General features: G+C 47.2%; 1 protein-coding gene and 1 pseudogene across 1 annotated transcript in view; one reads left to right on the top strand and one right to left on the bottom strand.

Moving 5' to 3' along the window:
• LOC107542158 (peptidyl-prolyl cis-trans isomerase E-like) overlaps nucleotides 1-12,436 on the top strand; it is a gene marked incomplete at its 5' end in the record, with an annotated part of 15,556 nt that extends 3,120 nt beyond the window's left edge. Inside the window, 3 exons of the mRNA XM_016219396.2 lie at nucleotides 7,098-7,221; nucleotides 10,227-10,369; nucleotides 10,566-12,436. Coding sequence (XP_016074882.2) covers nucleotides 7,098-7,221; nucleotides 10,227-10,369; nucleotides 10,566-10,634 — 336 coding nt within the window. The remainder of the gene's footprint in view (nucleotides 1-7,097; nucleotides 7,222-10,226; nucleotides 10,370-10,565) is intronic.
• On the bottom strand, nucleotides 2,917-3,831 carry LOC107541760 (immunoglobulin-binding protein 1 pseudogene; annotated as a pseudogene).

Below are 12,436 nucleotides of genomic sequence, written 5' to 3'. Positions count from 1 at the left end.
ACGTTCAAGGATCTTTTTGCGGTCTTTGTCCGGTTTTAGTGATAACTACCTTGCTGGGATGAATGCCCACATGAACCATTTTGCAACAGCATGGATGGACCTGGAAATTATTATGCTAAGCAAAAAAAAGCTAATGTACCATTAGCTTTCTCCCGTTGCACTTGTTCAATGTAGATGACATACTTCTTCCTATAAACCTGGACCACTATGTCAATTTGCTGCCCTTTATAATGTCCTCGAACAACCTGAACTTCATCATCCTTCTGGATGGGCATGGATCGAACATTGTACTTCTGTCTCAGCTCTTTGGAAAGAGGAGAAGACATAATCTTCCTGCGAATGTGGGAAGGTGCATTGAAATGCCTTTTACGGTTCTCGCTCTGGTCAGAAGTCACAAAGGGATTGAACTTCATTTTGACTGTTGCTGATTCTACGATGGCGGCAAAAGGGCTAGATTTTTTATTGTTGACACTATTGCAGATGTCCCCGGTTCCCCTTCCCTTTGCCCAACTCCATCCCGCCCCCCAGCCATCCCCCCACCTTGGCTCTTGTCACAGACACTCTATTGTCTGTGTCTGTAGGCTTTGCATATATGTTCTTTAGCTAATCCCTTCACCTTCCTTTATCCAGTCACCCCTGCCCACCTCACCTCTGACATTTGTCAGTCATTTCTATGCATCCATGCCTCTGGTTCTAGTTTGTCAGTTTATTTGTTCATTAGATTCCACATATTAGTGAGGTCATATGGTATTTGTCTTTGCCTGCTGACTTTTTTTGCTTAGCATAATAATTTCCAGGTCCATCCATGCTGTTGCAAAATGTAAGAGCTCATTCTTTTTTTACAGCCAGGTAGTATTACATTGTGTAAATGTACCACAGCTTTTTTTTTAAAATTTATCTTTATTGTTGAAAGTATTGCAGATATCCCCCTTCCCCCCCCATTGATCCCCCCACCCCCCCCCCCAGCCAGGCCTTCACACTATTGTCTGTGTCCATGGGTTATGCATATAAGCATCTAAGTTCTTGATTAATCTCTTCCCTCCCCCCCACCCCCACCTTCCCACTGAGATTCATCAGTCTGTTCCATGCTTATATGTCTCTGGATCTATTTTGTTCCTTGTCTGTTTTGTTTATTAGATTCCACATATGAGTGAGATCATGTCAAACTGAATCAGGAAGAATCAGAAAACCTGAATAGGCTAATTTATGAAATCGAAGCAGTAATAAAAAAAAACTCCCAGCAAACAAAAGCCCTGGTCCTGATGGTTTCACAGGAACTTTAAGCTTTAGGGTTCGTTTACTAAAAATTTTTCTTGCTTTTTGAGGTAGGCCTGTAGTGCTATGAACTTCCCTCTTAGGACTGCTTTCACTGTGTCCCATAGATTTTGGGTTGTTGTGTGTCATTTTCATTTGTTTCCAGGAAGTTTCTTCTTTCTTTCTTGATCTTATTGATAACCCATTCATTGTTTAAAGTCATGCTATTTAGCTTCCAAGTGTTTGAATGTTTTTGAGTGTTTTTACTGTAGTTGATTTCTAATTTCATGCCCTTGTGATCTGAGATGCTTGATATGATTTCAGTCTTTTTGAACTTGTAGAGCTTCAGTTGCAGTTGATTATTCAGGATGGTTTTTCTATATTTTAGTTGTAATTCTAGTTTGGTCCTAGGAGAGTTTCCATGTAGCTTCCACTCAGCACACCTAGAGCAGCAGTTTTCAACTTGTGTGCTGGGTGCACTGGTGTGCTGCAAGAATTTTTAAAACATGCTATACCTAACTAGTCAGGGCCACTGACCTCATTTCCCTTAGATTGTCAAATAAAAAAAACAATGACAACAGCCAACACAGTAGCCATCCGGTGTGCATGAGTCAAAATTATACCTATTTTCTTTTCCTTTTTTTGGTTTCGTTGGATCAGCAAATAATATATTTTTAGTGTGCCGCAGAATTTTAGTAATTAGTTTATGTGTGCCATGAGATGAAAAAGGTTGAAAACTGCTGCTCTAGGGCAGTATACTGCAAATAGAGTGTAAATGGATTGCAAGGTAAAATTGTGAATCTTATAAAAGAGGCACGATAGGATTTCATGAAGTATCTGAAAGTGATTATGGGAAACTGCTGTTTTTGCTCTAATTTGAAAAGTGAGGCTCTTTTGAGCCATTGAAAAGCGACGCTCTTATAAAGTTAAACCAATTAACAACTGAGGAAGAGAAGAGCTACAAGATTATGACAAGTTGGGTGCTTCAAAAGAAATGAATGCCTATTGCTGCTGTAACAAATTACCACAAATTTGGCAGTTTACACAATACAAATGTGTTACCTTACAGTTCTAGACATCAGAATTCCAAAATGGGTCTCACCAAGTTAAAGCCAAGGTGTTGGCAGGGCTGTGGTCCTGGAGGCTCCAGGGGAGAATGCATTTTTTTTCCTTTTCCAGCTTCTAGAGATTGACCACTTTCCTTGGCTTTTGGCACTTCCATCTTCAAGCCAGTAGTGACCAGGCGAGTCTTTCTCACAGTGTCTCTCTGAAACTAACTTCTACCTCCCTTTTCACAGTTAGAAGATCCTTATAATTATATTGGGCCCATCCAAACAATCCAGATAATACCCTTATTTTAAGATCAGCTTATAGCATTAATTTCATCTGTAACCTTAATTCCTTCTTGTTGTATAATAAGCATATTCACAGGTTCCAAGGATATTGTTGGAAGTAAAAATAGTACTTTATTCATCTTTGTTCCTAAGAACAAAGGAAATCTAAATCTTACTAAATTAAGCAATCTTATTTCATATGTTTTTTTAATTTTCATGAAAAGTTCCCCTGGGAGGGGAAGACTGCACAAGCTTTCCTTTGCGGGGAAGATGTGCACCCCATATAGTCCGGTCTTGTGGGAAGACTAAGCCCTATCCTGTCGGTTAGTTACCACCTAGGATGGGTGTCCTTCCAGCCGTCCTGCTCCTGGGCATGGTGGAGTGTTTGCTCGCCTTTCTGATCTGGTAAAGCTCCCAGCTTCTGATGCTGATCATTCCAGCCATTCACCATCATAGATGCCAAACTTGGATAGCTGCTCCAAATACTTTGGCTTGGGGCGCATTCTGAGCAAGAATGAAGGGTTTCATTGGAGACCTGGCCTGAAGAGGTGAGCGAGAAGTTGATGCCTCTTTTGGAGAGTCCCTTTCCCTCAGGACCTTGACTCCTGCTCAGTGCCCTCAATCTCTTCTAAGCCTGTACCGGTCCACTTTCAGAGGTGAAGGAGGTAATACGGACACGCTCATCGTCTGCTTCACCACTTCCCACAGCAGGTTTCAGTGCAGGCAACCTACGCTCCATCTCCTACTTCACTTGTGTCTCTATTTTAGCCTGTCTTTGAGATGCCATAGCAACGAGACTAGGATGGGCCATGGAGGAACTAGCAGTGTTATTTTCAGCTGAGTTGTTCTTGGTTTGGGGCAACTCAAACTCTGCCACATGATAGTGTTGGCACTGAGTTAAGTGGTTTAAAAAGTGTTCTTGAGCCCACTGCAAATGATCTAGACACTTGCTGGGGGTGGCTTGTTTCATGGTGAGTGCTCCTTGAAATGCTGGCACCATCAGGCACTTCAGGTTGGGGGAAGCAGTCTCTTCCAAATCTTCACTTGTGCTGAACAAGTTGAGCTGTGATAACAGTTTGGCAGCCTTCTTAAGGAGGTGCAGTCCCTTCAACACCTTCTCTTGGATTACCCAGGAACTGCTAGGTTCCGCTGTTGCTTCCACTTCTTCTGGAAACTGTTTGCTGGTAGCCAACAGCTTGGGGAGCCGTGGCAGCAGTAACTCCTCTTCTGCAGCTGCTGCCATCTTGGGGGAGGGCACTAGTATTGCTTATTCTTGGATAATGAAATATTCCATACTTCATTCCATGTTCTCTGTTACTCTTCTGTGAAATGTCTCTCTCAACAGTCAGCAGCCCCATTTTTCTCCAGTTCAGTGCTGATCTTGACTTTTAAGGTGGGCTCAGTTCTTGGTAACTGCATTCACCCTTGTAATTTCAGATGCAAAGATCATGCCAGCACCAACCTTCCTGTTAATAAGTGTATGGTGGCTCAGGGACTTCTTATGGTTAGCTTTGTGCTTAGCTTGCTGTTGGGGAAGGGGGTGCAGGCTCCCAACTTAGAATTAATCGTAAGTCTCAGACTTCTTAGAAGTAGATGGTAGGCTGTTGGGTGTTCTTTTAACCTAACAAGGTTTAAGCAGCTGAGTGTATTGCAATCTTTTCAGAATGAATCTGAACTCTTGGGAGGACAATTTGTGTCAGTTTGACCAAACCAATGATGGGCAGTAAGGAAGGCTCTTCCAGACCAGGTGAGTGGGGCCAGCCACGGATTCCCATCATGTCCTTACTTTGGCCTCTGCTGCATTTTTATCCCTGCCTTCCTGCTGTGGTGGTAGTATGTACACGAATAGAGTGGTTAACAGTGGGGAGAGAATGTGGCACCTCCAGAGAAATAAAGATTTTGAGATTCTCAGCAAAACAAGAGACATTGTCCCCATGAAAGTCCTGCTTTTGGACATGGACTATGCCTTTCCTGCCTTGACAAGGGTGGGACTTGCCTTTTGCTCAGCTTAGTCCCTCTTTATTTTCATCTGGCTCTGCAAAGACCTGGACTTGAAGGCTTGACGTTTCCTAGTGACAGCTTTCCTTGCCCTTGGAGTGCCTCAGAGGTAACTTCTGCTTATGACACAAGTTACACAAAATGGAGTGTCCACTTTCTGACCAAAGCAGCTAATTAGCAGTTGGCTGATAGCTCAAATCTTGACATATGTTTGATTCTTTCCCTTCAGTTTGGTCAGGTAATGACTAATTGAAGAGGTTCTCTGGGAAACTGGAAGAGAAAAAATAGGAGGGGCCAGAGCTCCCAAAGTGGAAACACAGGAAGTGAAATTGAAGGTGCTCCCACCCAGGGTGTTTCTGACGGTGCTGCTGGTGGGTGGATTGAATGGGAAGCTTTGGGTCTCTTGTCCTTGTAGGGCTCTGGGTGTGCTTGGGGATTGTGATTGCTGTTGAACGAGGGGGGTGTCTGAGACGAGAAAGGACAGTGGGTCCCTTATCACCAGCCTCCACCATCCTTCTCATCTTTCCTGCTCCCTTACTGGAGACTTTGGCACCAGGCTCACTGTCTTCCTATTCCTGCCCTGATTTTCAGAGAGGCCCCTCCCCTCAAACCATACTCAGGTACAGGCTCTCCCTGCCTTGGCACTTTCTTCTGCCTGTTGATACACCATCCTGACCTTTGCTTCCCAGAATAATTCAAGGGCTCCTCTCTCCACACTGTCCTTGGACAGTTTCAGGCACTTTTGTTCCTTCTGAGGTTATCATAGCCATTCAGTGTTCTGGTCTCTAGTCCTAACCTTGACCTCTTCTGCGTTGCATATATTTTTTCCTGAATGTCTTACAGTCACCATAAATAAACAAAGCCTGTCCCAAGTGAATTCCCTCTCCTCTCACTCTGGTCTTCCCGGTGCCCCGTCTTAGTTAATTTTGTTGTCTTCCACATAGTCACCCAAACTAGGAACGTCATTGTCATATTAGACCCCTCATGAGTTATACCTGTTGCATTGCCATGGCCTGCTTTTATCTTTACGTATTCCTGAATCTCTCCTTTCTTGTTCCTGGCACATTTTCTTGGCTTACCCTCTCTCATCTCTCTTGTGAATAATGGCAGTAGCTTCCTAACTGGTCTCCGTGCCCCAGGCCTGTGTCCTCCTGTCTTGAGCAGCCAGGGAGAGCTTCCCGAAGCACAGATCTGATGATGTCACTCTTGAGCATTCTAGGGATCCCTCATCTAGAGGATTGGGTCTGGGCTTCATCACAGGGATAGAAGGGCTCCCATGTTCTGACCCTGCTCATCTCTCCACATAGTATCCCCATTTTTATTCTAGGAAACAAGTTTGTAGTTATCTATAAACTTCCATGTTTTTGCATAAGCAGTTCTTTTGCCTAAAATGCCCTTTCCAACTTACTTTATTTGGCTAACTTCTTACCTTTCATAGGGGAGCTCAGTTGCTGCCTTCTCCAGGAAACTTTCTGAGTCCTCCAGTTGAGGTCAGCAGTGTCCCTTCTGGGCTTCCGTGGAACTGTCTATCCAAGCATTTACTGCATTGTTTTGGCATTACTTATTTAACAAATGCTTAAATATTGCTCACTCTAGGCCAGACACTGTTCTAAGTGCTTTACAAATATTTAACCCTATTGACAATTCTTTGAGATAAGTACTATTATTATCCCCAATTCCAGGTCACAAAACTGGGGCACAGTAAAGTCAAATAATTTGTCAAACATTACACAGACTGTAAGTGGTGGAGCTGAGATTTGAAGCAAGGCTGTATGGCTCTAGGATCTGTGTGCCTCACATTTGTGGCCATCCCTTTCCCTTAACGTAGCCAGTTCTTCAAGAGCAGGAGCTGTGCCTTCGTCTTCAACCTCAGTGCTTCGCCTGATAGTTCAATACCTATATGTTGACCTTTCCACACTACAAGAAGGTCAGAGACAATAGTTTTCTAATATCAAACAAATGGAGGGTTTGTAGTGAATGTTTTATTTATCTAGTCAGCCTTGTTGACTTGGAGCATAAAGCAAAGCCCAACCTCCTTATTGTCTTCTGAGCACTGAGGCCCAAAAAAGACAGCTGCTTTCCTTGGTTTCCATTGCAGCCAACATGTGAATATGGAGGGAGAAGGTTAGGGGCCGTTTAACTGGAGTGAGGTGGGTGAGCCTGCTCTGGGTTTGGAGGCACTGAGAGTTGCATTGGGCCAGAACAGTGCTACTCGGTGACTGCAGGGAGGGTGGAGCAAGCCGACGGGTCTGAGGGCGAGTGTGATGAGACAACGTGCCTGCAGGGTGGGGCTCACAGTGCTGAGGTCTCCTGTCACTGATGTCCCACTCGGTGCTATGGCCATGGCCTCTGCCTCCCGCAGGCCCGTCAGGGCCAAGACCTCCCCTGTCAGCACTTGCTCCAGCCTGCTCCCTGCATTTGGGTTCTGGGTGTGTATCCAGAAGAACACTCGCTGTCCTGCTTGGGGACTGAGGGTTTTCTCTCTGACATAGCGATTTCTTCTGCACCTAGGGAGAGCCCACTGCCAAAAAGGCCTGGTCAAATCCTGTGGTGTACATGGACATCAAGATTGGGAACACGCCAGCTGGCTGCATCCAGATACTCCTGCGCTCAGATGTCATTCCCATGACGGCAGGTGAGCAGGCTCCGGGTAGGACTGTAGGAAGTGCTGGCTGAGCAAGCTGAGGAGGAAGCTGTCTGGAATCCTGCACCCTTGACACTTGCTACCTGAGTCCACATGAGGCATTTTGGATGCCAGCTAGTAACAAAGAGGCAGAGCAGGCATTTTTGAAGCTCTGTAAAGGCTTAGAAAGAATAAGCAGTTGAAAGTTATACAGTATTTTTAATTACCGTCTGGTTTGGTTTTATTGTGTGGTTTTTTTGATAATTGTTTTTATAAAATTTTTTCAAACTTACATGCATATATAAAGTAAGAATTCTATAAGTATAGTCCAAGGAACTCTCATATGTCTGTTTTCCATTTGTTACTTTACGTTTTACCCCTACACTTTATTGTTTTATTTATATACATGTTTTTCCCCTTCTGTACCAGTTGAGAGGAAGTTGAAGACATGTCCTTTGACTCTTAAGCACTTCAGTATGTATTTCCTGAGAACAAGATTATTCCCTTAGTAATCACAGTACAACTATCAAAATCAGGATATATAACATCATTACAACGCTATTAACTAATCTTGAGGCTATATTCAAATTTCATCCCTTATCCCAGTATTTTCCTTGAAAGTTATTTTAGCCATTTTTCTTCCTGACAAGGATTCGCATGTTGCACTCAGCTGTCGAATCTTTTAGTGTCTCAGTTTTCATTGTCTTTCATGATATTTATGTCTTTGAAGAGGACAGGCCAGTTGTTTAAGATAGTTTCTTGTCTGCCTGGTACTTCCTCAGGATTAGATATAGATGATGTATTTTGGCAGGAGTACCCCAGGAGAATGCTGTTCCTTGTTAGTGCATCCTATAAGGAAGTACATGACGTCAGTTCCAGTGTTTGTGGTGGTAACTTTGATCAGTTGGTTAAGGAGATCTCTGCCAGGTTGAAACCACTGGAAAGTTACTATTACTATTTTTTAATATATTTTTATTGATTTCAGAGAGAGGGAGAGGGAGAGAAACATCAGTGATGAGAGAGTCATTGATCGGCTGCCTCATGCACGCCCCCTGCTGGGGATTGAACCCGCAACCTGGGCATGTGCCTTGACTGGGGAATTGAACCCCAATCTCCTGGATCATAGGTCAGTGTTCAACTGCTGAGTCATGCCTACTGGGCAAGTTATTATTTTAAGATTGTAAATTAAACATTAAAAAATTTTCTCCTGAGGTAACTATTGACAGTTGTTGTGTTTCAGATTTTCTTAAATATTCTTAATGACCCTTTTTATCTATAATCCTTTTGTTTCACTCTAGCTTTTTAAAAAATGTTTATTTACAGTCATAATTGCACATAAAGAAAATCATTCTATGACGTTTGCTATAAAACATTACATTCTTCTATTTCCCCCAGCACTGTAATTTTTCTGTGCTCCTAGAGGTAACATTCATTAGGTGGAACATTGCAGGACATTGGCTCCCTTCCCTGTAATGCCAGTAGCTCCCCCAGTGTTACTGACCAAAAACATACCTTGGAGTCTCCAAGTAGCCTCCAGGGGGCAGTGTTACCCTAGACAACCCCATTTTGGACAATCCCATTCCATCCCCCGGCTTTCAGTGGCGTCTCTAAGTTACCTCCCACATTTCAGTCTCCAGGCCTGTCTCCCCTTGGGCCCCCCAATGACTTCATATGCCCAAGAGCTCTTGCTCTTCTCCTCAAAACTCTTCCTCTCTCTCTTCCTGTTTCAGTCAGTGACACCACCATCCACCCAGCTGATGAGTCAGAAACTTAGGCCTCGCCCTTGACCCCTCTTCACCGTCACTTGTACGTCAGAGTCATCTGTCTTCAGTCACCTCCTGGTCCAGCCACTCTTCACCCTCCACCACCAAGGTCTTCTGAGCTCCCCTCCATTGCTACTCTTGCCTCTTACCCCTCGTAGTCTAATACGGAGAGGGAGTCAGAGTGGTCCTTCTAAATAGAAACCCAGTCTCATCACTCTGCTGACAGCCCTCCCTGGGCCCGCGTCGCCCATAGGATCCCATCCAGCAGGGCTGACACCTGGGCCCGGCACCTCCCCAGCTCACTGACCTGCTGTCTGCTGTCTGCGTCCCCACCGCAGTCACTGTTACTCACACTCCATAGCTTTGCTTTCTCTGAAGTGCTCTTCGTTTCCACAGGGTATACCCTTCCTTCAGGTGTCACACACGTCACCTCGTCCCAGGGGCCTGCCCTCACCTCCCTCTAGATGGGCTTTCCTGCCATCTCACTCTCCTTTGGAGTCAGCTTCATTTTTTGTCGCACACTTACTACCTGAAATTAGATTATATACATTTCTTTTTTTACTCGTTTATTCTCTGTCTCCCTTCTGAGAATGTCATCCTCATCAGGCAGGACACAGGCTTTCCCTTCACCACTGTTCTGGAGCAGCGTCTGACACAAAGTAAACACACAGTAGATATTTGAATATTTAAAACATATTCACAGGCTGGTGTGTTAGGGGCCAGGCGGCGGCTCTGCTCCGGCAGTGAGAGGCGAACGGGACAGTCCGCGTCCCGGGGAGCGCGGTGCAGAGGCCCAGTGAGGAGCACCCGGGCCTCAGACTAAACTCAGATGGCCCCTCCTCCGGAGCGCCTTTCATGACAGTGGCACCAGCATACGTCACACACATACACACACCCTCGCGTGACTGCCTCTGTGCTTCCAGTGTGTGCACAGATGTCTGTCCCTGAGCTTTGCTCTGTCATGGCTGTCACAGCACAGTTCTCTCTTGAGTGACTCTTGTCCTCTAGACTAAGCTCCACCACAGCTGGGACCCCTGTCCTCAGGGCTCGACATGGGTCTGGTTACAAAGTAGACAGTAACTATGTGTTGAGTGAATGAAGGGTTAAATCAGTATAAAATGATTGAAACAACCCTGCTCACCGTTTCACTGTCAATCAAGTGGAAGACAGGCATCCGCTCCGTCTGTCCGTCCAGAGTTGGCCTGGTGAGGGAGCCGGGGTGGAGGGAGCTGACCTGCTCCTTCCCTCCCCCAGGCCTGCTCTCCATGGCCAACTCGGGCCCAAACACCAACGGCTCCCAGTTCTTCCTAACGTGTGACAAGACGGATTGGCTGGACGGCAAGCACGTGGTATTCGGGGAGGTCACGGAAGGCCTGGATGTCTTGCGGCAGATTGAGGTGGGTGGCTGCCCAGGCCCTCGGTGCACAGCCCTGTGGGATGGCGGGAGCAGCCCCCTGTGGCCTGGAGAGGGGCCCAGCTGCTCCAGGAGGAGCTGCCTCTGCTCAGGCTGGGCATGGGAGGGTGAGTGTTCCGAGCCCCCTTTAATCTTCACCCTCCCTCCTTGGTTTCTTTTCTTCTGCTCTTCCCACAAAGGCCCAGGGCAGCAAGGACGGGAAGCCAAAGGAGAAGGTGATCATCTCCGACTGTGGGGAGTACGTGTGAGAGGCACTTTCTCTGCACTGCGCCTGTGTATCCAGGAGTCGATGGCCCCGGGGATCCAGCACTTGTTAACGGGGTCTGTGCTGTGGCCCTTCTTGGGGTCGGCTGGGAGCATCTCCTCTGCAGGAGTGGCCTGGGCTTCCTCTGGCTCTTTCCCAAGCATGGCCGTGGGCCCGGGAGCAGGCACAGGTGCCACCCTCCCCATCCTGGACGGCCGTGCGTGGCCTTTCTAGGCCTTTGCTGCCAGGGCCTCTCCTGGGCCCCCCAGTGTGGCTCCTGAATGTTTCTTCTGGTAAAATAAATCCTAGTTCCTGTACTGCTGCTGCTATCCGGGTCCCCTGTTGCTCCCCTCTCCTCAGGCTGTTCCTGAGGGCACACCCTTGTGGGACCATGCAGAGTGGGAGGTCAGAGCAGGTGGAAAAGTGCCACTGCCCTCTGTCACTGCTGGTACTGGACAGGTGAGTTGGGTTAGCCAGACTCCGTTTTTGCCCTCACACCTGCCTGTCTCAAGTCTAACAGGCAGCTGTAGTCACTCTTGGGGGCCCATTCACTCATTCATTCAGCCACTGAGCCAGTGGTCAAGGTTGTGTTACAACAGAAGGCCCAGGCCCTTCTTTTACCAGGCCTTGTGCTCGGTGCTAGGCACACATAAGAAACAAGCCAGAGGTGGTTCCTACCTCCTCCCCTCGTCCCTCCCACCTGGAAATCGAAGTCTGGTGCCACGTTCTGTAGCCTTTGCGAGGCTGGCCTCTCACTCTGCACAGTTTTGGGCCAGCTAGGCCACCTCACAGCATATCTGGTCACCAGAAACCTCCAGGGCCACCACCTGTACCCCTGCTGCCTGCCAGTGGCTCTGAATCAAATCTCAACATTCGGAAACCACTGGGCTGGGCTGGTTTGCATTTTGGGTGAGATCAGTGGAGCTTGGAGGGGAGAAGCCTGCTGGCCTATGGCCCCCGTGATCCCAGGCCAGCTCCTACAGAGAGGGATGGGTGCCAGCCCCACCTATGGCATCTGGAGCCAGCCTGGTGGGGCTTCAAGTGGGGCTTCTGCCCCTTAGGTTGGCTGGAGCCTGCTCCTGTGGCCCACAGTATTCCCAGCAGAGGCTCTTGCTTAGCCTAGGTGTCCCTCCCGGTGGTCAGTCATGGCTGTCAGGACAGGCGGCAGTGAGGCTGGGAGAGTGGCAGCCCTTCAGGGCTGGTGTGCTGTCCAAGAGAAGAGGATGAGTGTGAGTTCTCAGCATGGCTAGTCTGGGTGTGACATGCAGGGACATGGAGCAGGCTGGCCTGAATCCCCAGGAGGGAGGACTGGTTTCAGTCCTGTGAGACATGGGAGAGGTTGGGGACTGTGCTTCCCTGGTTGTCCTGGGGAGGTGTGACAGCATACTGTCCAGGAGGCTGGTGGGTGGGGACAGTAGGGTGACAATTGCTCACCCTGTGCTATGCTAGGGCTTCCCCAGAAGTCACCCCTGGGTCCACCCATGACCTTTGCACAGGTGCTGACCTGAGACAGGTGAGGTGCCAGGCCCAGGGATTCCAGGCCAGTGGGCAGCCCGGTGACCAGGCAGGTGTCTCCTCCCAGATGCCGGGTGGGGCTCAGATGGTATCCTCATGGAATGCTACTACAAATTATGTTTTCAAAATATATTTAATAAAATTTTCAGAATATATCATAAATTGAATAAATCAGATCACCAAGTAGTGCATAGAGTATGATCCCAACTTTGTAAAATATCCATCTCTTATGTATAAAGACATGTGCCAAGAATAAAGACTGGAAGGAATCAATAAAGATGGTTATCTCCA

The sequence above is a fragment of the Miniopterus natalensis genome, chromosome 9 (assembly GCF_054644295.1).
Source record: "Miniopterus natalensis isolate mMinNat1 chromosome 9, mMinNat1.hap1, whole genome shotgun sequence".
NCBI classification, from domain to species: Eukaryota; Metazoa; Chordata; class Mammalia; order Chiroptera; family Miniopteridae; genus Miniopterus; species Miniopterus natalensis.
This window is presented reverse-complemented; position numbering and strand designations above follow the sequence as displayed.